The sequence below is a fragment of the Mauremys mutica genome, chromosome 3, assembly GCF_020497125.1.
Source record: "Mauremys mutica isolate MM-2020 ecotype Southern chromosome 3, ASM2049712v1, whole genome shotgun sequence".
In the NCBI taxonomy this organism is placed as follows: domain Eukaryota; kingdom Metazoa; phylum Chordata; order Testudines; family Geoemydidae; genus Mauremys; species Mauremys mutica.
In genome coordinates this window covers 85,927,290-85,952,515 of record NC_059074.1, presented here as the reverse complement: position 1 = coordinate 85,952,515, position 25,226 = coordinate 85,927,290, and the positions used below count along the sequence as shown (strand labels likewise).

Genomic DNA, 25,226 nt, shown 5'->3' with positions numbered 1-25,226 from the left:
GGACCCCTTGCAGCATGTTGCGTGGGAGGGACCACCATTGTAGGGCAGCAACTACCTGGGATAGTATTGTGACAACCTTGTCCAGCCCGCCTTGAGCCTGGGAATACTGGGAGGCCAGCCAGAGCTGGAGGGGCCTCATTCTGAGCCTGGCATGGCGAACCACGGACGTGCATGCTGCCGTGTGACCGAGGATCTGAAGGCACACCCTCGCTGTCATCACTGGGAAGGTCATGACTGAGGCGATGAGACCTTTTAGGGTCTCATACCTGTCCCAGGGAAGAGAGGCTGTGGCCTATAATGAGTCCAGTAGAGCCCCCATGAACTGTATGCGTTGAATGAGGACTAACGTAGAGTTGGCCTCGTTTACCACTAGGTCGAGATCTGCGCACGTGGACAGAAGAAGTCCTACCTGGGCCTGTACCCAGGACCGAGAATTGCCCTTGAGTTTGGTCTGCAAACAACACTTTCCCATCAAAGGGAAGGTCCTGCATCAAGGGCTGGGACTCTGCAGACAGTCCGGACAAGAGAAGCCATGACACCCTGCTCATGGATATGGCGGAGGCCATTGAACGGGCTGCTGTGTCTGCAGCATCTGACGCCGCCTGGGGAGGGCTGCTGATGCTCCTTCCTCTACCAGAGCCCTGAACTCCTTTTGTCCCGCTCCGGGAGGAGAGGTGCGAACTTTGGTAAGTACCCCCATAAACTGAAGTCATATCGACTTAGGGCTTGGTGATTGGCCACCCTGAGCTGGAAACTCGCCGAGGAATAAACCTTCCTGCCAAATGTGTCCAGTCTCCTGGCATCTTTGTCCTTAGGGGTGGGTGTGGGCTGACTGTGATGTTCCCAGTGCTTAACTGACTCTACCACCAGGGAGTTAGGTGCCGGGTGGGAGTACAGGTATTTGTGGCCCTTAGCCGGCACAAAGTATTTCCTCTGCACTTTCTTGGAGATGGGGGCCAAGAAAACTGGGGTTTGCCACAGGGTAGTCAAGATATTGGCTACCCCCTGGTGGAGAGGTAGGGCCTCACGGCCCGGTGCTGAGGATGACAGTACATTAAAGAGAGAGTCAGATGGGTCCTCCATCTCCTCAGCCTGGAGCTGGAGACTGGACGCCACCGGCTTGAGGGGCTCTTGGAGAGCCTTGAAGTCCTCTGTGGGACGGGCGGCGGTGCCGCTATGGTATCCTCCGGCGCTGGCGAGGGGACCGGCACGGAGCCTAGGGCATCGGATGGTACCGGTGGGTCGATCCCCAGGTCAGAGTCCGGGCGCGGTGCCGTCAGCTCGGGACCTGTTGATTTCTCCCTCTGTTGTGGAGGGGAGGCCAAAGGAGCTGGAGACACTTCAGCCACCAAGTGGGGTCTCGTCTGGGCGGGGATCTGTGGCCACGGAGCCCACTGACACCATTGCCCTTGCCACGGTGTTCCGTGCCACTGACCGACTTGGGTGCCGGGTGGTGATTTGCTCTCACAGAGCTGCCTGACTTAGAGATGGGCAGCGGTGCCGATGCGGAGGTCGCAGACGACTGCACGGTACCGTAGGAGTGATGTGAGCGACGGTGCCCGCGACTGTGCAATCCACGTGACCGGGACCTTGAGGACGAAGATCGGTACCCTTCCTAGGTGCTGCTCCTGTACTCGCCCCAGAGGCTGGAGCTATGACGCTTTGGTGCCGGTGAATTGCAAGATGAGTCCCGTGAGCGATGTCTGGTAGAGCGGGAGCTCGAGTTGGAGCATCTATGTCGGTGGCGATGGGATTGGCTTCGGTAGCTTCAACGCAAGGAGGAGCGTTGGCGCTGCTTATCCCGGTGCCTGTGTTCCCGGTCGTGGGGCATAGAGGAGCCCCAAGGCTCCCTTGCAGGCAGCGAGCCGGTCAGCCTAAGCGGGGAAGAGGGCTGGCGCGAGCTGCAGGAAGACCGCGTCGAGCAAGGTGGCGAGCGGTCCTCGGAGCAGGGACTGTGCCACATCGGGGAGGGTTGTTTTGCCCCCAGTGGCAGCTTCCCTCGAGACTGGGGGCCCACTCAGGGTTAAAATGTCACGTGCGGCCTGTGCCGCCTCTGGCGTCGATGGCATCCTCACCGTAGGGGAGGCATATGTGGACAGGACCGGGCTGCTCCACTCAATGCGAGTTGGAGGCCTGGGTCCCGAGGAGGATTGCGGGCTGCCCAGCTCAGGTCCGGCCTCACCCCATCTTTCTCTCAGCGCTGCTGAGTCTTCCCTTGCTTCTTTGAAGGGGAGCAGTGCCAGCAAGTGGAGGGGACTTCGCTCTGTACCGAAGATGCGGTGCCGGGCGCCAAATCCATTTGGCGTGACGGTGCTGGGGTCAGCGCTGATTTCATTAGGAGAAAGTGAAGTCTAATGTCCTTCACCCTCTTAGTCCACAGTTTGAAAGATCTACAGATCCTACAGCGCTCACTTACGTGGGTCTCGCCCAAGCAGCGGAGACACTGCGTGTGCGGATCACTTCTTGGCACAGAACTATGACAGGAGTTGCACGACTTGAAGTCTGGGGCACGGGGCATGCCCTGAGGCTGGACGACTAACTGGAGAAACTATTTAACTATTGAAGAACTGTACTACTAAGGCTGACTAGAGAAGCTGCAGCAAGGCTGAAGCACGAAGTTCCGACTACCTTCACTGGCGGCAAGAAGGAATTGAGGGTGAGGGGAGTGCACAGCTCCCCTTATAGTGTGATACAGAGGTGCCACTCCAGGGGTCGCAGTGGTGCTCTCCCCCTACGGGTACTGCTAAGGGAAAAACTTCCGGCACCAGTGCACATGGCACACCTACTGTGGAATACGCATGAGCAATCACTTGAAGAAGAATGGATATTAGCTATCTAATTATTACTCTGACTTGGCTTTGTCACCCACCTAGTAGTCTGAAGATTTTTTCTATCATCTACCACCAGTGACGCCTGTCTCAACTATCTAACATGCACTTACTCAGTTTAACTTAATCTAAGTTTTATTCATCACTCATTCTAACCCACTCAGTCCCTACACACTAGTGTCACTATATTGTTAGCCATTCCCTAATTAAAATGAGTGCATTCTTGCTATACTAGGCTTAAAATATATGCATTAATGTATAATAATTTAGGATCTTTTCCCTCTAGTTTACTATAACAACCAGTTCCCTCATACCATACCAACACGTGCCTGAAAGTCACATGCTTCTAAATAGGTCCATCAAGCTAGTAAAAAAAATTAATCAGAAATAATCGCACAATTAAAAAAATTAAGCACAATTGCGCAATTAATTGCAGTTAAACAATAATAGTATAACATTTATTTAAATATTTTTAGATGTTTTCTACACTTTCATATACTGATTTCAATTACAACACAGATTACAAAGTGTACAGTGCTCATTTTATATTTATTTTTGATTACAAGTATTTGCACTGTAAAAAACTAAAATAGTATTTTTTAATTCACCTAATACAAGTACTATAGTGCAGTCTCTTTCTAATGAAAGTTGAACTTACAAATGTAGAATTATGTACAAAAAAACTGCATTCAAAAATAAAACAATGTAAAATTTTAGAGGGTGCAAGTCCACTCTGTCCTCCTACTTGTTCAGCCAATCGCTCAGACAAACCAGTTTGTTTACATTTGCAGGAGATAACGCTGCCCTCTTCTTATTTGCAACGTTACCTGAAAGTGAGAACAAGCATTCTCATGGCACTGTTGTAGCCGGTGTCACAAAATATTTATGTGCCAGATGTGCTAAAGGTTCATATGTCCCTTCATGCTTCAGTCACCATTCCAGGGGACATACATCCATGCTGATGACTGGTTCTGCCCGATAACAATCCAAAGCAGTGCAGACCGACGCATGTTCATTTTCATTATCTGCGTCAGATGCCACCAGCAGAAGGTTGATTTTTCTTTTTTGGTGGTTCGGGTTCTGTAGTTTCCTCATCAGAGTGTTGTTCTTTTAAGACTTCTGAAAGTATGCTCCACACCTCATCCCACTCAGATTTTGGAAGGCACTTGAGATTCTTAAACCTTGGGTCAAGCACTACAGCTATCTTTAGAACTCTCACATTGGTACTTTCTTTGCGTTTTGTCAAATCAGCAGTGAAAGTTCTTAAAATGAACATGTGCTTGGTCATCATCTGAGACTGCTATAACAGAAAATATATGGTAGAATGTGGGTAAAACAGAGCAGGGGACATACAATTTTCTCCCAAAGAATTCAGTAACAAATTTAATTAACACAAGCGTCATCAGCATGGAAGCATGTCCTCTGGAATCGTGGCTAAAGCATGAATGGGTATATGAATGTTTAGCATATCTGGCACATAAATACCTTGCAATGCTGGCCTCAAAAGTGTCATGCAAATACCTGTTCTCACTTTCCGGTGACATTGTAAATAAGAAGAGGGCCGCATTATCTCCTGTAAATGTAAACAAACTTATTTATCTTAGCGATTGGCTGAACAAGTAGGTCTGAGTGGACTTGTATGCTCTAAAGCAGGGGTCTCAAACTCAAATGACCCCGAGGGCCGCATGAGGACTAGTGCATTGGCCCGAGGGCCGCATCACTGACACGCCCCCTTGCTGCCCCTGGCCCCACCCCCAATCCACCCCTTCCATGAGGCCCCGCCCCTGCCCTGTCTCTTCTCCACCTCCTCCCCTAAGCGCGCGCAGTTTTAATAAATATATACACTCAGTAATGCACCTCACTCAAAGGACAAAACACGCACTTAGATTTACTGCCTAAGGCTCTGGGAGGGAGTTTGGGTGGGGGAGGGGGTCTGGATGCAGGCTCTGTGCTCGATGCAGGCTCCAGGCTGCGGCAGGGGGTGGGGGTGCAGGCTTTGGGATGGAGTTTGGGGATAGGAGGGAGTGCAGGGGTGAGGGCTGTGGGGCTGAGGGTGAGGGGTACATGATGCAGGAGGGGGCTCAGGGCTAGGGAAGAGGGTTGGGCTGTGGGGTGAGGGCTGTGGATGAGGGGTTCATGATGTGAGGGGGCTCAGGGCTAGGGAAGAGGGTTGGGCTGTGGGGTGAGGGCTGTGGATGAGGGGTTCATGATGCGAGGGGGCTCAGGGCTAGGGAAGAGGTTTGGAGTGTGGGGTGAGGGCTGTGGATGAGGGGTTCATGATGTGGGGGTGCTCAGGGCTGGGGCAGAGGATTAGGGTGCGGGGGGATGAGGGGTTCATGATGTGGGGGCGCTCAGGGCTGGGGCAGAGGATTAGGGTGCGGGGGGATGAGGGCTCTGGCTGGGGCTGAGGATTAGGGTGCAGGGGGATGAGGGGTTCATGATGTGGGGGTGCTCAGGGCTGGGGCTGAGGACTAGGGTGCGGGGGGATGAGGGGTTCATGATGTGGGGGCGCTCAGGGCTGGGGCAGAGGATTACGGTGCGGGGGGATGAGGGCTCTGGCTGGGGCTGAGGATTAGGGTGCAGGGGGATGAGGGGTTCATGATGTGGGGGTGCTCAGGGCTGGGGCTGAGGATTAGGGTGTGGGGGGAATGAGGGCTCTGGCTGGGGCTGAGGGTTTGGGGTTGGAGAGGCTCAGGGTAAGGGCAGCCTGCCTTGCCAGTACTGGCGGAGGGCAGGCACTAGGACCCTGCGGCAGCAGACAGCAAATCTGCTGGGAGCCCTCCGGGCAGCAGGCAGGGGAGAGGCGCGCTGCGTTCTGTCAGGCAGGGACGCAACACAACGTGGCGGAGGGGGCGGAACACGCGGAGGGGGGGTGGCAGGCGGGGGCTGGGACCTGCTCCAGGCAGGGTCGCGGCGGCGGGGGGAGACCTGCGGTGGCTGGGGCCGATCCAGGCAGGACCGGGGGGGGGGGGGCGGGAAGAGACCCAGCTCCAACTATTGCTGGAGCAGGGCGCCCAGCCCTGAATATTGCTGGGGCCCGGGCCCCACACAAGTATATAACCTGCCGCCCATGCCCCCCGGCCCGGCCCAGCCCCGGCGGGTCTCGCTTCCCTTCCCCCCCCCCCAGCCCGGCCCCGGCGGGTCCCGCTTCCCTTCCCCCGGCCCGGCCCGGCGGGTCTCGCTTCCCTCCCCCACCCCCTGGCCCGGCCCGGCCGGTCTCGCTTCCCTCCCCCCCCCCCCACGGCCCGGGCCCGGCGGGTCCCGCTTTCCCCCCCCTTACCCGAGCGCGTCTCCAGCGAGGCCTGAGCTCCGTCCCGCTCAGAGCCGCGTGGTGAGGGGGCGGGGCTGGGAGCTCCACGCCGAGCGCAGCGCTCAGCCCAGAGCTCCCAGCCCCGCCCCCTCCCCACGCGGCTCGGATCGGGGCGGGGCTCAGGCGCTCGGACGGAGACTCGGCGCTCTATGCGCTGAGGCTCCAGGAGAGGGGCGGAGGCGGGAGCCTCCGCTTTTCTCTTGGGGGCCCTGCGGAGCTCCCCTGGGGAGCTCCGCGGGCCGCAGGGAAGAGCTCCGCGGGCCGCATGCGGCCCGCGGGCCGCATGTTTGAGACCCCTGCTCTAAAGTTTTACATTGTTCTGTTTTTGAGTGCGGTTATGTAACAAAAACTTCTACATTTGTAAGTTGCACTTTTATGACAAAGAAATTGCACTACAGTACTTGTATGAGGTGAACTGAAAAATACTATTTCTTTAGCAGTGTTAATATTAGCAATCAAAAATAATATATACTTTGTATTTTGCATTGTAACTGAAATCTATATGAAAATGTAGAAAAACATCCAAAATATTTAATAAATTTAAATTAGTATTCTATTGTTTAATAGTGTAATTAAAACTGCAATTAATCAATTAGTTTTTTTAATCGCGATTAATTTTTTTAGTTAATCACATGAGTTAACTGTAATTAATTGACAGCCCTATTTCTAAATAAAAGGAGAAATTATATGTGATACTTCCGCATTTTAAAAATGTTTCATTCTTCATTTTTTCAATTCAGGTGATATTTTCTTGAATACTTATGTGCTTTTCCTGCATGCAGGTTCATTGACATGGATGTTTGAGGAGTCAGGCAGAGATAAGACCTGAAAATGTTGAAGAAAAAGAACTGTTACTCTTGTGGATCCCATACTTTAAGTTCAACTTACTTTATTTTGGAATTAGAGTTAACGTTGCTAAGTGCAAATCCAAGCAAACAAACACAAATATTCAAATGTGCATAAAAGTATGCGTGTACCTAAATAATGTGTTTATATAAATTACAACAAAAAACCCTTTAAAACTGTGTGTGTCTATAGATATTGGTAACTGAATTAGGGCATAAAACTGTGTAGCGTCCTGTTCCCCTGACATGGTTGTATTTATATTGCAGAGAGGACTGTTTACACCAGGGGTCTCAAACATGCGGCCCGCGGGCCGCATGCGGCCCGCGGAGCTCTTCCCTGCGGCCCGCGGAGCTCCCCAGGGGAGCTCCGCAGGGCCCCCAAGAGAAAAGCGGAGGCTCCCGCCTCCGCCCCTCTCCTGGAGCCTCAGCGCATAGAGCGCCGAGTCTCCGTCCGAGCGCCTGAGCCCCGCCCCGATCCGAGCCGCGTGGGGAGGGGGCGGGGCTGGGAGCTCTGGGCTGAGCGCTGCGCTCGGCGTGGAGCTCCCAGCCCCGCCCCCTCACCACGCGGCTCTGAGCGGGACGGAGCTCAGGCCTCGCTGGAGACGCGCTCGGGTAAGGGGGGGGAAAGCGGGACCCGCCGGGCCCGGGCCGTGGGGGGGGGGGGGAGGGAAGCGAGACCGGCCGGGCCGGGCCAGGGGGGGGGGGCGGGAAGCGAGACCCGCCGGGCCGGGCCGGGGGAAGGGAAGCGGGACCCGCCGGGGCCGGGCTGGGGGGGGGGAAGGGAAGCGAGACCCGCCGGGGCTGGGCCGGGCCGGGGGGCATGGGCGGCAGGTTATATACTTGTGTGGGGCCCGGGCCCCAGCAATATTCAGGGCTGGGCGCCCTGCTCCAGCAATAGTTGGAGCTGGGTCTCTTCCCGCCCCCCCCCCCCCGGTCCTGCCTGGATCGGCCCCAGCCACCGCAGGTCTGCCCCCCCGCCGCGACCCTGCCTGGAGCAGGTCCCAGCCCCCGCCTGCCACCCCCCCTCCGCGTGTTCCGCCCCCTCCGCCACGTTGTGTTGCGTCCCTGCCTGACAGAACGCAGCGCGCCTCTCCCCTGCCTGCTGCCCGGAGGGCTCCCAGCAGATTTGCTGTCTGCTGCCGCAGGGTCCTAGTGCCTGCCCTCCGCCAGTACTGGCAAGGCAGGCTGCCCTTACCCTGAGCCTCTCCAACCCCAAACCCTCAGCCCCAGCCAGAGCCCTCATTCCCCCCGCACCCTAATCCTCAGCCCCAGCCCTGAGCACCCCCACATCATGAACCCCTCATCCCCCTGCACCCTAATCCTCAGCCCCAGCCAGAGCCCTCATCCCCCCGCACCGTAATCCTCTGCCCCAGCCCTGAGCGCCCCCACATCATGAACCCCTCATCCCCCCGCACCCTAGTCCTCAGCCCCAGCCCTGAGCACCCCCACATCATGAACCCCTCATCCCCCTGCACCCAACTCCTCCCCCCCAGCCAGAGCCCTCATCCCCTGCACCCTAATCCTCTGCCCCAGCCCTGAGCGCCCCCACATCATGAACCCCTCATCCCCCCGCACCCTAATCCTCTGCCCCAGCCCTGAGCGCCCCCACATCATGAACCCCTCATCCACAGCCCTCACCCCACACTCCAAACCTCTTCCCTAGCCCTGAGCCCCCTCGCATCATGAACCCCTCATCCACAGCCCTCACCCCACAGCCCAACCCTCTTCCCTAGCCCTGAGCCCCCTCACATCATGAACCCCTCATCCACAGCCCTCACCCCACAGCCCAACCCTCTTCCCTAGCCCTGAGCCCCCTCCTGCATCATGTACCCCTCACCCTCAGCCCCACAGCCCTCACCCCTGCACTCCCTCCTATCCCCAAACTCCATCCCAAAGCCTGCACCCCCACCCCCTGCCGCAGCCTGGAGCCTGCATCGAGCACAGAGCCTGCATCCAGACCCCCTCCCCCACCCAAACTCCCTCCCAGAGCCTTAGGCAGTAAATCTAAGTGCGTGTTTTGTCCTTTGAGTGAGGTGCATTACTGAGTGTATATATTTATTAAAACTGCGCGCGCTTAGGGGAGGAGGTGGAGAAGAGACAGGGCAGGGGCGGGGCCTCATGGAAGGGGTGGATTGGGGGTGGGGCCAGGGGCAGCAAGGGGGCGTGTCAGTGATGCGGCCCTCGGGCCAATGCACTAGTCCTCATGCGGCCCTCGGGGTCATTTGAGTTTGAGACCCCTGGTTTACACACACGTATACCATGGTCCACCAATCTCTATAATGTTTTCTTTTATAGAATTGAAAACCATTTTGTCCTGTCTATTTTGACAGCTAAATTGTTTCCAGCAGTTAAAGAATCTAGCATATATGGGCCCTAACAGAGGACCTCTCTCCATATAATAGGTTGATTGCTGAGATCAGGTGAGGTACCTGATCTTATTGTCTCTAGATTTGTGTATGTCAGGGTCTAGTGGCAAGATAAAATCTTCAGAATTGCCTAAGAAAATTAGGAGCCTAAATCACATTTTCAAGAGACTTAAGATGGTCTGCACTAGAATATTAGGTTGGTATAACTACATCACTCAGAGGTGTGAAAAATCCACAGTTCAGAACGACACATTTAAACCAACCTAATCCCCAGTGCACTAGGAACTACTGCCTCTCAGGGAGATGGAGTACCTACGCTGACTGGAGAAGTCCTCCCATCAGCATAGATAGGGTCTTCACTTAAACATTAGCGGTGCAGCCGGACAGGAAACTTTCTCCAGATTAGGTGTCCACCACTCTTGTTCTAGTCCTGCTTTCTCAGTTTTCCAACGATTCTCCCAGATTCAGAGTACACTGTTGGCTGCTTTCATGTTACTTGTTAGATGAATTAAAGAAGCCTAGCTCTCAAAGCCATCACTGAGAGGAAAAGATGGCAAGGATACTCAATGAGATGGAAGTGAAGATCAACCAGATTAACAGGAAGACAGCTGGGGCTCAGATAGAAGTAACACAAAGAAAGTGTAGTGATGACTGCAGGCCTCCTGTGAGTGGAGGGGAAGAAATGAGGAAAAATTAGTAAATAGGGAGCAGGATAAAATTTGTTCAAAGAACAATAATAAGAGGATGAAAACTGGGTCAGACTGAGCTGGTACTTGGTGATATGCTTCACTAGTACTTCCTTGGTGATTGTCAGTTTTTGTGGAATTTAAGCTTCCTTAAAAACAAATGTTTCTAGTCCTCATAGTTAAAAAGATGTCCCATACATGACCCTTTGTAAACAAAGAGCTCTTACAGAAATGGGCACTGCACCTCAATTGTGTGTTAAATTCTTATTAGATCTCAGAATTCAATATCAAATTTATTAATGGCAATTAATTATGTGCACCAGGCAGATTATCCCATTTCTCTGTGACTATGGGCAAAATTTGAGTAGCATTACTTTTTCTTCCATTTACATGAAAATGAGATAAAGGAACAAAAGTGACCCAGAGAAAACAAACTGACCCAGTGAGACAACGAATAGAGAAATAGATTGAAAAATCCACCCAAGATGCGTGAACTTCAGAGAGTAAATGAAGGGTAGGAATTGCCTGCTCTCTTTTTTGTTTAACTCTAAAAACAAAACATACACAGGTTCAGTGGGCAGCATATGTTTTACATACTGAATTTGTCTGATGTTATAGATTTGTACATTTGCTGTATCTTTCAATCTACACACATACCAAACAAAATATAATAGGCCTACAAAACACATAGCCTTTTTACAGGAGGCTCTTCAGGGCTGTCAGCTCTTGTGACATTTGGTGTTTTTCCTAAAGCCCCAGCCAGGGAACAGAGATTGAATGAAAATCTCAGTTTAAAAAAAAAAACCAAACCAACAACCACCACCCTACATTTCTATCCGTAGTTAGGGCCGGACACAGCCTAAGGGCCGAGAAACCAGAAGGCAAACAAAACGAGACCAGACTTTATTAAGGAAAAAATATTTCATGATTTTTAAGCCAATCTCATGATCATGGGGGTTTCACTCGGTGGGCTGGCAGCACCTTGTCTCTTTCCCACTGAGGAAGGCTGCTCCCTAGGATTCCTCGCTGGGAGGAAGGAGGTTTCCGGTGAGCTCAGTGGGGCTGGCGCTTGGCCCCTCAGGCGCGGGGTGGGCGGCTGATGGCCGAGGGGAGGTCGGTCGGGGAGTTGTGGGGCCGCCCTACAATCACTGCACTGTAAGGAGACCGAGGCACGCGACGCAAAGGGAGCCCGGTCCCCCCGCTAACGGCAGCGGCCGCATCGTTAGCGGTGCCTGAGAGCAGCTCTCCGCGGGCTGCAGCCGGGCCACGGGCTGCCGCGGAGGAAGCGGCGGTGGACGCGCGTCCGGAGCGGGCTGTGGGACAGGGAACGCCGCGTTCCTCCCCGTGCAGCTGCAGCAGCCGCATCGCGGCTCCTCCCCGCCGCCAGCAGCACGTTCGCCAGCAGCCGCCGCCGCTCCTTTATAGGCTGAGACTTGCGCTCGCTTCCTCCCCTCCCTCTCCTGCGGGCCGCGCGCAGTGACCGTTACAGCCAAAGGGGGCGCACGCGACGGCGAAACGTTACCTGAGAACTCCCGCTGGCCCCTTTCTCCCTTCTTCTCCCCTCCCCAGTCTCGTGCCGCTGTCACGCACGAGACTGCCCCTTCCCCCAGCAGCGGGCGGCGACTCACCTTCCCGCAGCGAGACGCCTTAGCATCCAAAATGGCGGCCCGACCCAGCCTAACCCAATCCTAGCCCAGGAGTCCCCAGCCCGATCCATGACTCGGCGCTCCGTAGCCTCACCCAGCCGCTAGGGCCGATGGTCGAGAAACCGATACCGCACGGCTTCCACTGCCCAGGGAGCGGAAAAAACACCCTGTGCTGAAGCGCAGAAGGGGAGAAACACATTTCCCCCGCCCGCCCCCATCTCCCCCCCCAGTGGTTGCGTCCGTGACATCATCATCATGGCAACAACAGCTGGAGCCGAGGAGGCACCGCCGCCAAGGCGTCCGCGCTGCCGAGGGAAGGGGCTGCTCTGCCCATGAGGCGCTCGCGGCCGGCCAGGCTCTTCTAGAGCCAGTTCGGGCTGCTCAGTGCGCGCGTGTGTCTGTGTGTGTGTGCGCGCGGGCGGGGAGCGCCGGGCGGGCGGGAGGGGGCTGCGCTCGCTGCGGCGGCGGGGGAACCGTGTGGGCTCCGCGCTCGCTCAGTGCGTGGGTCGCTCTCGGCGGCGGCGAACATGTTCTCAGTGAGGCTCGTGACCGCCGACTACTACATGGGCAGCCCGCTGCCCGGCCTGGACCCCGGCCAGTCCCGCTTCAGAGAGGCCCAGGCCAAGAAGGTGCCCGTGGTGAGAGTCTTCGGCGCCACCCCTGCAGGTAAGGGACCCCCGGCTGCCTTTGCGGAGCCCCCGCCGCCGCTAGGCCCGGGGACCAGCCCCCCGCAGGGCTCGCTTTGTGATTCAGCCCCGGCGTGCTGCGGCGTGTGCCTCACCTGCCGCCGCCGGCCTCGCCCCTCCCCCGCCGGGACTCCGCGGGGACTGGCGGCGGCTGCTGCTGCTGCTGCGTGGGGTGATACCTGCCTGAAGCCGGTGGGGACCGCAGGGTCTCCATAGACCGCGGCTCCCTGCAGGCTCCATGGCTGGTGGGGAGGGGGCGCGGAGAGCAGGATCGGGATCTGCAGGTGCGAGGATGAGCAGAGAGGCTTGTGCCCGGGGAGAGTAGGAAATTGCTACAATCGCGCCGCGCACAGGAGGAGCTGCCCCCGCATAGGCTCGGTCGTAGCTCGTGAACCACAACTAAGCGCAGCTGTACAAACACAGCGGGTCTGCTCTGCTCCGGATAGAGGGATTTGTACGTAACCCAGGCCGTGAGGTGTTGGGGTTTGCCTCTTTAAAGAAAGAGACGCAGCGTTTGTGTGTGAATGGAGAGGAGAAAAAAATCATACGTGTCTTTGAGGGGGTGATTACTGAGTTAATTTATAAGTACTGTATCTTTAAACGGCTTCCTAATACAGAGTATCATACGTGGGACTTCTGCAACAAGACTTGTGAAGTGGTTGTTTTTATGTTGCTGTTACGCTAGTATGTTGTAAATTGCTCAGACCAATAGGCAATAGTGCTGCACTGCAGAAGGGAACGTCCTAACCACTAGCCACATGTTGGCCCCTGCGACTTCCTAATGTAACATCCTATTTATTCTTCATTACTCCTTCAGCTATACTTCTTATCGTTTAAATCGAAGCATGGCAATTCCAAGGTATACCCCCCCAAATACCAACATTCTCTTTACCAATAACATTTTTCTAAATATGGATAACCTTTATTGCCAGTTTTCAGTGCACACTGAAGATGAAAAAAGGCCTCCTTTCCATCAGTTGTTACAAATATTAGAGAACATTGAAATGTTTGTGTTATATGATACTGACCTTGGGAACTAAGGTATTCGTGCGTTTTAAAGATGTGTGCTAGAAGTAGAGTATTTAATGTACACTCTTATCATTAGGGAGGGCAGAAACTGCAGTAAAAATGCACAATAAAGGTGTCTTTTCCCCCATTAGTATAGTATAGCAATCTTTATTCATATTTGGAATTTCAGAGTTATCTTTTCTGTGCACTCTTCAGGTGCAGAGGAAGGTAAGGTAAGGTAATTGAAGCAGATGCAAACTGATGCATCTAAAGCTTAAATTTTTAAAGTAGATAGGTTGAGTTAACACAAAAATAAGCTGATATAAGATAGCGAGACGTCTTCTGTTGTAATTTGCATTTTGCGTACATTCAGTGCTTCATATTTTTCCCCATAACAAAATCTGTTAAATGCTGTACATTTCAATAGTTTTCAAACTACATATGATAGAGGGAAGCTTCTTTGAGAAAGTAATTATGTAATCCTATGAGTAATTGTTTCACTATTCATATATTTAGAGCCTGAGGTTGTCTGGAAGGAACGGGCTTACTATTTTTTTAAATGCATAAGAGAAGACTGATAGAGTTTCTTTAAGAAGATGTTGAGGATCTGCTATATCAGGAGAATGGCATGGAAAGTAAACAGTAGACTACTTCACTTTGTCCAGTGACTCAGAGCATACTGGGAAATCCTTTTGCTTCCCTGACATAAACTTTGATTTGTGTTTTCATAGCAGAACTTTTTCTAATTCAGCTTGGTTAATGGTGACTTTCCTCTGGCTTCGGCAGAGGAAGAGTGCTTTAATTATCTATTATTTCCATGTTACTTTTTAGCACAAAGAGTAGCTTGCCTTTATTTTTCTTTTCATTTCTTTTAATAATTTTTGCTGATAAGACTTGAGAAATACATTTGTAGTTCTGCTTGTCTTTAAATGGTAAAAACGGATGGAATTCAGGTTCTTTTAATTGTGTTGTTGGAAGTAAGCAATTATTAACACCTCACTGTCAACGTTAATATATTTAAATGACTTGGCATAGTAAACTCTGCAACTGTTTACAGTGGAACTATAATGAGATTTTATTTAATCTCTTAGAAATATATTGACTTCTTTTTTAAACGGGAGAAAATTTGACTTTGCAGTTGACTATTGCATTGGCTGTATGTAATTCAGAATCAATAAACTGACTTCTATTCTGGTTTATGAGTAAGGCCCTGTGTAAATCATGATTTCATGGAATCTATGGAAATTGTGAAATTAGCTCAATACTGCGTTTCCCCCCCCCCCCCCCCTCCGAGCTGAGAGGTAGAAGCATCCCGCTGTGGCTGTTCATAGTGGTGGTGGTGATGGGTGCAGGGGTGGGTTAGTGGGCCAGCTCTGACCCAGGCCACCACTGCTGCTTCCTGTCCAAGAGGTGGCACTGACAATGTGGTAATTAGGAGCCTGGGCGCAGCTCGCCTCACAGAGGCCCCTGCAGGCCTGTAGGAGACACTGTAGCACTGGCTGGTGAGGAGCTGAAACTAGGTTCCATCCCTCACGTGAGGTGATTTTTCTGCGGGCTGTATAAGATAGTGGCACACACCTACAGCTCAAGTCTTAAGCAACAGTAATGCTTCGGGTTTTTTTATAAGCTTGCATGAAAGAAATCAGCCCTTCTAATTAAGGTAAATGTATATTCTTGCCAGCCAGGTAGAAAAAGTGCGAAGTTGCAACACTGTGCATAGCACCTAGCCCCACTATGCTTGTATAGACAGCTTGCACCTTTAGTTTCGTTGTCGATATGTTAATCTTAGTATGTTTAAAATGAAACAACCACTGTGCAGCTAATTAAGAGTCTTGGGCTCAAAAGGAGGCTGCAAGGCCCACCCGCTGAGCCAGTGGAGATTAAGCCATTTTCATATACCAATCAGTCATTTAGATTCTAGAAGTTGAAGTCCTAGCAGCACCACATTTTGTATCGTCTAGTAGCTGTGGGTGTTGGTGGGATCTGGCTGTATGCCCTTCTCTTCTGACGGGAGATAGTGTTCAAACAGCCAGATGAGTGAGGAAGGAATTCTATATTGCTGTACATTGTTTCGTTCATAGTTGTGTATCATGAATTGATCATTTTGCCAGCCGTCAGACAAACTATAATATATATAAATAGGGGCAAATTGCTCATAGAGGTAAAAAAGTTTGTGCCCATAGACACTTTCTGGTAAAAAGTACTGCCCTTTTACATGCTTTTAAAAATGGATGTATGGGTCCATTGCTGTGGACATTTGAAGGGTAGATCTTGAGCTTATTACCTCTGAGTGAACATGGTAATCTTTTTGGGTCCTGTGATGGGGTGTACTGGGCCCAAAGGGCCTTGGGGTCTAGCCACACCCATCCCAGGAAAGGAGCAGTGGAGAGGTCCTCCAAGCAGTCTAGAGAGGCTGCAGAGGAAGCAGTCAATCAGAGAGGCTACAGGTAGCAACCAATGGGGGCCCAGCAGGCTCATATAAAAGGAGCTGAAAGGGTCTGGAGAGATCAGCCTGCTAGCAGGGACTGGGAGTCCAAGAAGTGCCCCTGGCTGGCTGCAAGGGCTAAGGTAGGTAATTGCTGGCAGGAACCGGGGTTGTGAGGGAATAGCTTCTGGCTTGCTGCCAGGAGTCACTGAAGACAGGCCCAGGGAACAGACTGTTTGTGGAACTGTTTCCCCTCCCCCCCCACCCGACTGACCTAGCTGGAAAGCCAGAGTCAGAGGACTGAAGGGCAAGCAAAGAGCCCCAAGGGAGGAAGCCCTGGTGGTGCTGTTTCACCCCAGGACAGGAACCTCCACACGTAAGCTGGCCAACTAGGATATTTAGGGACCCCGTTGGTCATACTGAGGACTGGAGCCCAGGAGGGGCTGCAGGGACAGGTATAGATGGCTCACCCTGAGGACTGAGTCGCTGAAAACCCAGCAAGGGATCCATCGGCCGGAGGGGGGCGCTGACAAGAAGTGGGTGCCGCCCCGCTGAAAAGAACTGAAAGGATGCAGACACACCTAAACTGAGGGGGTGCTTGCGAGAGGCAGGTGCTGACTCCGTTGCTGGTCCTAGATCAAGAAAAGAGTTTAAAAGGTTAGGAATCAGAACCTTAATGTGTCGAAGCCAAAGCAAAGAGAATGAGTCTATTTTCTTTTTTCGCAATATCTATCTGCTTTCATCAAACTGAAGGTGAACCATAGTTAAAGTATCTTCATTTATGTAAGTACAATTTCGCTACTAGTTGTTCCATTTTAGCGCTCATTGGTGCTTAAAGCTGACTTGCATATCTGTTGACATGACTTGCCATATTGGAAGTACCGGTATAATGAAAGTGGCACTCTTTCATGGTTTTAACTGCTTTTGTTATATTTTGAGATCATACGGATTCTTGGATGTAAGAAGGGCTATTTTGAGAGAACTTTTAAGATTGAATGGGTGTTAAGTTTGAAAACACTAGTTACTTTTTTCATCAAGTAAAATAGAACTGCTTTAAAATTTTTCCAGTTGCCTGCTAGCTAGGGGACTAAACCTGCAACTCAGAGGCCGATATACAGAATATGAAAGTAGGGGCCCTACTGTCCAAGGGCTAGGACCAAAGTGCTGATTGAAAAGATCAGGGTCCTGAAGCCTTTCATCTGTTGGGAAGGGGAAAGTCACTAGGATTTCAATCAAGGTTAAATTTTGAAACCTGCCTAGGTCCTTCATCTGTCACATCAGCTTCTAGTTATCAGGCTTCCTAAAATTTAAATGTTTGTCTCCCTTCCTCCCTAAAGGTGTTGTAAGGGCGAAGAAACTTTTATCTTTTCTTTGGGTCCTAAAGCAGTGGTGGGCAACCTGCAGCCCATCAGGGTAATCCGCTGGCGGGGTGGGAGGGATAGCTCAGTGGTTTGAGCATTGGCCTGCTAAACCCAGGGGTTGTGAGTTCAATCCTTGAGGAGGCCATTTGGGGAACTGGAGTAAAAATCTGTCTGGGGATTGGCCCTGCTTTGAGCAGGGGGTTGGACTAGATGATCTCCTGAGGTCCCTTCCAACCCTGATAATCTGAGAGACAGTTCGTTTACACTGACCATCCGCAGGCACGGCCGCTCCCAGCGGCTGCGGTTTGCTGTTCCCTGGCCAATGGGAGCTGTCCTAAAGTGAGAGATGATCTGTACAAGTCTACCCCTTTCTTCTTGCTGCAGCCAGGAGGTTTTGGGTAGCAGGTGCTAATTTCCTAGCATCTGTCTGTCCTTTCAGTCTTCCACCTTGAGTAACTCTAATGCCTGCCTCTTTCTGAATAAGCCTGAAGTGGATGTAGTCCATGATGTTTCACTGCTGTCTAGAGAATGAATAGTGGCACAGAAGCAGACCAGAGTCTTTTAATTCTTATTCTCCTGATGCTTGGGGAAACTCTGAGTAACAGTAGAGACAGTGAAGCTGCTTGTAGACTTGGAAAGATGCTGCTTCATCTGTTACACGTTTGACTTTTTAAAGGGTATCTCTGCAACTATAAGAGCTAGTAAATGAAAGCTTGAAATCTACAGAAATTGATGTTAAGGCCCCTTGTTTGCTAGAGCAAGTTCCTCTCTCCAGGGGTGAATGGAATTTTTTTAAAGCCTGTTTATGGTTATGAATAACTTGTCATAGATGCATCAGGTTTTTACTGTGTTTTCAGATAACTTCTCAGTAGTTTAATCGGGTTAAAAGGAAAAATAATTCTGACTTCATTCTATGAATCTGAAAATGTGGCAGATGCAGTGTTGACAACTTATGTTTTGCATCCATGGGCGTTTTTAATAGAATTTATTTCAAGGGATAGAGCTGATTTTTAGTATAAAAATATCCAGTAAAATATAAGGACAGTAGTGTGTGGTCCATTGGATTGTATGAGAGTCTAAGGGCTTGCCTATTTGAAGAATTAGAACTCAGTAAGCTAGGGTGTGGATCCTGATGCATGTTAGTTCGTTAATGTGCTTTGAACTAGTCCTGTTTCAAAGAGCACTGTAACAAACTATTGTTGTGCATCTGCAGGATGCACGTGGAGAATTAGGGCTGGTCTACACTAAGAAGCGGGGTCGAACTAGGGTACGCAAATTCAGCTACGTGAATAGCGTAGCTGAATTCGAAGTACCCTAGTTCGAACTACTCACCCGTCCAGACGCCGCGGAATCGAAGTCCGCGGCTCCAAGGTCGACTCCGCCACCGCCTTTTGCAGTGGTGGAGTACCGGAGTCGACCGCGGCGCTTCCGGAGATCGAACTATCGCGTCCAGATTAGACGCGATAGTTCGAACTCCGAGAAGTCGAACTCACCGCATCGACCCGGCTTGTAAGTGTAGACTAGCCCTTAGACCACAGCAGGCTAGCGTGAGGTAGATTCACATGCTGCCTTGTCACAGCCTACTTGTTTGTGTAGGCAAGACCTAGACGTCAGAAAGTGTATGTTCTGTTCCAGCTCTCATTTAATTGCTCTGTGACCTTGGACAAATCACTTAACTCAGCACTTCAATTCCCCCTTCTGTGGAGACAGTATACTTTGTCCATCTTTGTAAAGCACTTCGAGATCTGTAGACAAAAAATGCTCTATAAGTTAGCATTTACTATAATAGAACATGGATCATCAGATCTGTTAAATACATACATTATCCCATCCATGTTTCTTTCCTCTTTTCTTACTCCTTTTCTTCTGCCCAGCAATTTTATAAAAGCATTGGGAAAGCCCAAGACATGGTTTTGGTGTTTGAACCTCCAGAATGAAATTGGTCAGGAGAGTGGTATAGTTCAAACTTTTGTTTACATTCAGTCTTCGGTTTAATTTGGTTGTTCTCAGATTCATTCTTGGCACAATGGTGAGACATGTAAGTATCATGATAGGAAGAAGTAATTTGTGTGTTTTGGGATTCTTGAAATTTACAGGAGACTTACTCACCACTGAGGGTATATCTACACAGCACAATAAGCCTAGGCTCTGACTCAGGTTTAAGTCCAACCTCCGCTGCAGTTCACGGAGAAATTAGTGTGACTTGGTCCAGGAACCCTTCCGGACTCAGGCCTGCTGATGCTGATAGGGAGGATGGGTCAGAGCTCAAGTCCCACTATGACATGGATCAAAGCTCAGGCATTTTTCAATGTGGATGCAGCTCTGGTCTAAGTTGCCAGACTTGGATCTGGAGAGTCCACCAACACTGTCCTCTGGATCTGTCCTTCCCAGCCCATAATTCCAAAACTTCCCAGGAACGGAAAGCAACTGCCTGGTTCAAATGCAACTGCTCTGTGTTTAACCCTTCATTTTCATGCGGACTGCTCAACTGGAAACACAGTCTTTGTGGATGTGCATTAGCATGGCCAGCCCTAAGAAGTCATCCTGCATGCTGCTAGCTGGTTAGAGGAACATAGGTGGATTCTGGTTAACCTCTGGTGTGAGTCAAGCAAGGTGTTCAACTTCTGTAAGAACGTAAGAAATGATTGTCTACAAAATTATATCTGAGTGCCTGGTAGCATTGGGATCGACTGGACAGCAGAACAATACAGAGAGTAATTCAAGCATCTGAAGACAGAACTGCAAAGTCAAGGATGCTAATGGAACTTCTGGGAACTCTGTTTTCCTGCCTCTTTTATGAGGAAATCAGTCTGGTACAAAGAACTGTAGCAAACACTCAGCCTGAGCCCACAGTGGTGCATGACAATCTGCTGAGCAGGGATATTACCCTTACAACCTCTCCGCCCCCATCAGAGGCACAGCCACGGGAGAGAGTCAGCTGTCGAATGAAGGGCAATAAGTGACCCTAGTGCTGCTGGTAACCGGGGAGACTATGCTGCTGGAGCAGCTGCAGCACATCCTGGGTCCATATTTGGAAGAGTTGTTTGGGAATGGTTCTGAGGAGCAGTCCGCTGCAGAATTGCTATGAAAACAAACGCTGAAGCTGGCGTCTGGTAAGTTTCTGCCACCATTTGTTTCTATTAATGGATGGAAGAGATGTTTGGCTTATGGGCCTGTTAAGTTATTAACATGTTGTGATTTTGGTGTGCTTCTGTTAAGGGTGGAACTCACGCTATTCCCCTGACGCCATGTGGGCTTCAAAATGGATACCACAAAAAGAGGAAAAAGTTAAACAAGCAGTTATCATGAAATCTTTAGTAGTTGCTCAATTATTGTTATAAATATGGGTTGGGGTTCTACAATGAACAACCTCACATACCCTGCTCGTGTAATATAGTGCGCCTTATAAATCAGCCACAGCCGCACTGTCCCAGACCGCCTGTGAACTGAGTGTTTAAAAACTGGCTATTATGAGTCCAGACAAAACCAGAGTGTTTAATTGGTCTATTACTAGCTTTAGTATATGAGTCCAAGTTACAGCGGAGGGTGGCGATCTGTTTTGAGTCCCCATTGCTAGTAGCGAGTTGGGTCTGTGTGTGGATGCAGGGTGCTTGTAAGGAGGCTGTACTGTGTCTCCATGTTAAATCAGCATCTTGTTGATTTTTACAGCAAATTGTCACCCATTGCTGGCTGGTGATGAAAGCGAAATTCTCAGAGAGTAAGAACTCCATACAGTCTGCTATGCTCTGGGGCAGGGCATACTTATTAGGGCTGCCTCTGTAACTCACACGCACCCTCCATTTTGAGATGTGCTGGTTGGTCACTAGATGCCTCAATATCTCCTTAGCATACAAAGGTGGCTGTCTGCCGTTGGCCTGGAACAGAATTTCACAATTCCCCTCGGGTACCTCCAGAATATCAATGTTCTCCAGCTTGCCCGACTTGACAGGATTGAAAAAACATGGATAGTAATTAGACCACTCATAAGGCGCCTCTAAACCTCCACTTTGAGAAAATGAAGGGATATAAAAATTATTTCAAATTATTTTTTTATGAGACTTACCTTGATGTGTGATGATTTTCAGTGCTGCTTCAAAGGATATCTGAAGTCAATGGTTTTTTCTCTGTGAATACACCCCATTAATAAAAAGTGTTATCCTTTGACCTTGAATTAAAGCAGTCCCTTTCACAGGGCTGGAAATGTAACTTTTGTCATGCTCAGACAATAATGTACTCTGTCATTCTCTTTTCAAGGCCCTTCCACCTCCACAAGGCAAACACATGACACCAGGAATCTAGGAGTTTGGACCAATCTAGCCCAAGCAAAGAGAACACGAGTCTGGGATAGGCTGATGAGAGAGCAGCTAGATAAAACTAATTGGGAGATCGAGTTCCAGAAGAACCAAAAGGAGTGTCAAATAGATAAGATGCATAGAGAGTGGAAAGAGAGACAGAATCTGTACAGCATGAGGAGAAATTGGTGGACAGATTGTTGAGGGAGTAAGAGCTGCAGAAAGAACTTTTTGAATAATTACTTTAAGCCCATAGCTACGAGGCTCCAGTGCCATCATCCTCTCTTGCTCTACAGCCTGCAGAGTATGCATTCTTTGGACAATTCAGGAGGGAGCTGGACCATGTCACAGGCAATGAACTCTAGTACATGGAATGAACCAATGTATCCTATGCATTCGCTGACTCCTGTCCAGTCATGGCCTACATGTGCAAAACATACCAGAAAGGCCAAGGAGAACAGGGGGATGGATACCCAGCAATAATTGGATGTGTCATTTGGGCACATGGACTGCTGACTGTTTTGGCACCGAGTTTGTTTATTGTGCTGCATGCTTTGATAGCAGTTGGTTTGACTTTCTGGTTTTTACAGTGGCATGTAAATACATGTGTAAAATAGTGTTGCATTTGTGCACAAGGCTACAATAACAAATTTTATTATATGTAATGATATTAAGTGGAAGGCTTTTCCAGAGATTTCAATGGGAGCTGGATCAGGCACTGTATAGTCAAATTTTTTTCTTCTTTTATTTATTTGTATGCCAGTGCACCTAGGAGCCCTAGTCATTGACCAGGCCCCCTGTCATAAACAGATAGTTAAGGGTTAATGTCTTTTACCTGTAAAGGGTTAAGAAGCTCAGTAAACCTGGCTGACACCTGACCAGAGGACCAATAAGGGGACAAGATTCTTTCAAATCTTGGTGGAGGGAAGTCTTTGTTTTGTGCTCTTTGTTTTGGGGGTTGTTCGCTGTTGGGACTAAGAGGAACCAGACGTCAATCTAGGCTCTCCAAATCTTTCTGAATCAGTCTCTCATGTTTCAAACTTGTAAGTAGCACAGGCAAGGCGTGTTAGTCTTATGTTTGTTTTCTCAACCTGTAAATGTTCCTTTTTGCTGAGAGAATTTTACCTCTGTTTGCTGTAACTTTGAACCGAAGCTAGAGGGGTTTTCTCTGGGCTATATAAATCTAAGTACCCTGTAAAGTATTTTCCATCCTGATTTTACAGAGATGATTTTACCTTTCTTCTTTAATTAAAAGTTTGGTTTTTTTTAAGAACCTGATTGATTTTCCTTGTTTTAAGATCCAAGGGGTTTGGATCTGGGTTCACACGAAAGTTGGTGAAGTCCCTCAAGGCAGCCCAGGGAGGGGAAGATTTTGGGGGGACAGGGAGCGCGCCAGACACTGAATTTCTGGCTGGTGGCAGCGTTACCAGATCTAAGCTAGGAATAAAGCTTAGAAGGGTCCATGCAGGTCCCCACATCTGTACCCTAAAGTTCAGAGTGGGGGAGGAAACCTTGACACCCCCATTGTTCTAGGTGATGTATGAGCATATAATAAACAGATGGTCCCTTCCCCAAAGAGCTTACAGTCTAAGTATAGGACAAGAAACGATAGATGGATACAGCCAGACGGAGTACAAGGAAACAATGAGACCGTATTGGTCAGAATGGCAGGCAGTAATCTCTGCATACCACATCCTAACTCTTGTTAAAGCTTTTTGTAAGCACCACAGCAAAGGAGGGATTTGAAGGCGCATAATGCGGTACCTTTGTGGATGTTCATGGAGTTCATCTCCCAGGTGTGAGAGGTGCAACGTGGGAGACAGCATAAAGGTGCTTGTTCAAAAATTTAACAAGCGCATGATGGAGGCTTCCGTCAATGGATTGATCAGAGGCAAGTTTTGGCAGCTCAGTAGTGAATGAGTGATGATAGGAAGGATGTTGGATTGACCATGAAGGGCCTTGAAAGTTAACACAAGTATCATACATTTGATGTGATCCAGAAGGGGGACCCAGTGGAGGGATTCAAAGAGAAGTGTGATGTGATGTGGTCAGAACAACAGCCTAGCAAAATTATCTTTGCAGCAGCATTCTGTACAGATATGAGTCACGTAAGATTGCATTTGTCAAGGCCATATGAAAGAATACTACAGTAATCGAGATGTGAGATGAGAGTTTGGACAAAAGTTTTAGCTAAGTGGATGGATACGAAAGGTCAGATCTTAGAGATTTATGCAGAAAGAATCAGCGGGATTTAGATATAGACAGGCCAGGAAGATCTATGCCCAGAAAATTGCCCCGCTTTACCATACACCAGTGTAACTATAAACAAGTGATTCATCGCAACCTGTTTTGGATTTGATGTCCTAACCACAGTATTTCATGCAGGAGTTGCAGAGCCTGTGGACTGTTGCATCTAACTTAAAATAGCTAGCATTACTCTCTTGAGCAGATGTGTAATGCAAGTTTCCCAAACAGTGGCTCCAGACAGTTTGCCCTATACACTGGGATATGGAGTCTTTCACTTCTAGGTCATTTTTTCAGGTTAAAGTCAGTAGAAAGCAAAAAATAATTCTTAGCTAGCTCTTTAGTGGCATATGTGAAATGAATTGATTTTTTTTAAATTTGGTTTTCTATTGGGCAGGTTTTCACACCATAGAAACCATTAAGGATCAAATGGACAGTGGAAACTGAACTACCCTCGCTTTCAAAGGTGGTCCCTTCCAGAACAGTGTGGTACTTTTAGCAAGACATTGGGAAGCTTTTTTTGTTGCTGCCTATGCTGGCTCTGTTCTGTGGATAGAGAGGTCATTTTCCAGGATTATCAATGTGGCACCTTTTAAAGTTTCTTTTAAAAAGTTACAACTTTTTTTAAGGCCAGCTACACCTAAGGTGATTTACATGAGTAGACTCCCACTACAATTGTCCTTCCTTTCAGACTCTTATGTGGATCAGAATTCAGTTATCATCCATTATGAGGCAGGTAACACACTTTTACTTTGCTATCCCTGCTTCATGAGGGATTTTTAGCTTTTCTTGAATGGAAATAAAATGAAAATATATAAAAAGTACTTGACATTCATATGAAGTCCCCTTTTTTGTTTGGTCCTCTTTTCTGCTTCAATGACCTTTATAGAGATGGTTGATACTCAGTTGTACTTTCAGCACCATAGTGACAACAATCAAACATTAAATTACACAGTCCTGCCCCAGTAGTTTTCACTAGGGGTTTGGCCATTAACTAGGGTTGCCAGGCACCCAGTTTTCGACCGGAATGCATGGTTGAAAAGGGACACTGATGGCTCTGGTCAGCACCACCGACTGAGCCGTTAAAAGTCTAGTTGGGAGCTCAGCGGGGTCCCGGGGCTAAGGCAGACTCCATGCTTGCTCTAGCTCCACGTGGCTCCCAGAAGTGGTCATCAGGTCCTTGTGGCACCTAAACACATGGGCGGCAAGGGAGGCTCTATGCTCTGCGCCTCACGCCCCCCGCCCCCGAGGGCTCCATGACCAATGGGAGCAACGAGGGCAGTGCTTGTGGGCATGAGGGCAGTGTGCGGAGCCTCCCTGGCCAGCCATGCGTCTAGGGGCTGCAAGGACCTGGTGGCTGCTTCCTAGGAGCTGTTGTAAGTGCCACCAGGATCCCGCACCCCAATCCTCTCCCCCAGCCCGGAGTCCCCTCCCCCACCCAAACTTCCTCACGAAGCCTGCACCCTACATCCCTTCCCCAGCCCCTTCCTGCATCCCAAATTCCTCATCCTCAGTCCTATCCCAGAGCT

General features: G+C 49.9%; 1 protein-coding gene and 1 long non-coding RNA gene across 2 annotated transcripts in view; one reads left to right on the top strand and one right to left on the bottom strand.

Annotated features, from left to right (window-relative positions):
- Positions 1 to 11,722, bottom strand: part of LOC123366372 — a 44,067-nt gene extending 32,345 nt beyond the window's left edge. The window contains exons 1-2 of the long non-coding RNA XR_006578050.1: positions 11,664 to 11,722; positions 6,835 to 6,963 (exon numbers count right to left, since the gene is read on the bottom strand). This is a non-coding gene — a long non-coding RNA (uncharacterized LOC123366372). The remainder of the gene's footprint in view (positions 1 to 6,834; positions 6,964 to 11,663) is intronic.
- Positions 11,723 to 12,145: 423 nt separating this feature from the next.
- REV3L (REV3 like, DNA directed polymerase zeta catalytic subunit) overlaps positions 12,146 to 25,226 on the top strand; it is a 242,819-nt gene continuing 229,738 nt past the window's right edge. Inside the window, exon 1 of the mRNA XM_045010184.1 lies at positions 12,146 to 12,347. Coding sequence (XP_044866119.1) covers positions 12,209 to 12,347 — 139 coding nt within the window. The 5' untranslated portion in view covers positions 12,146 to 12,208. The remainder of the gene's footprint in view (positions 12,348 to 25,226) is intronic.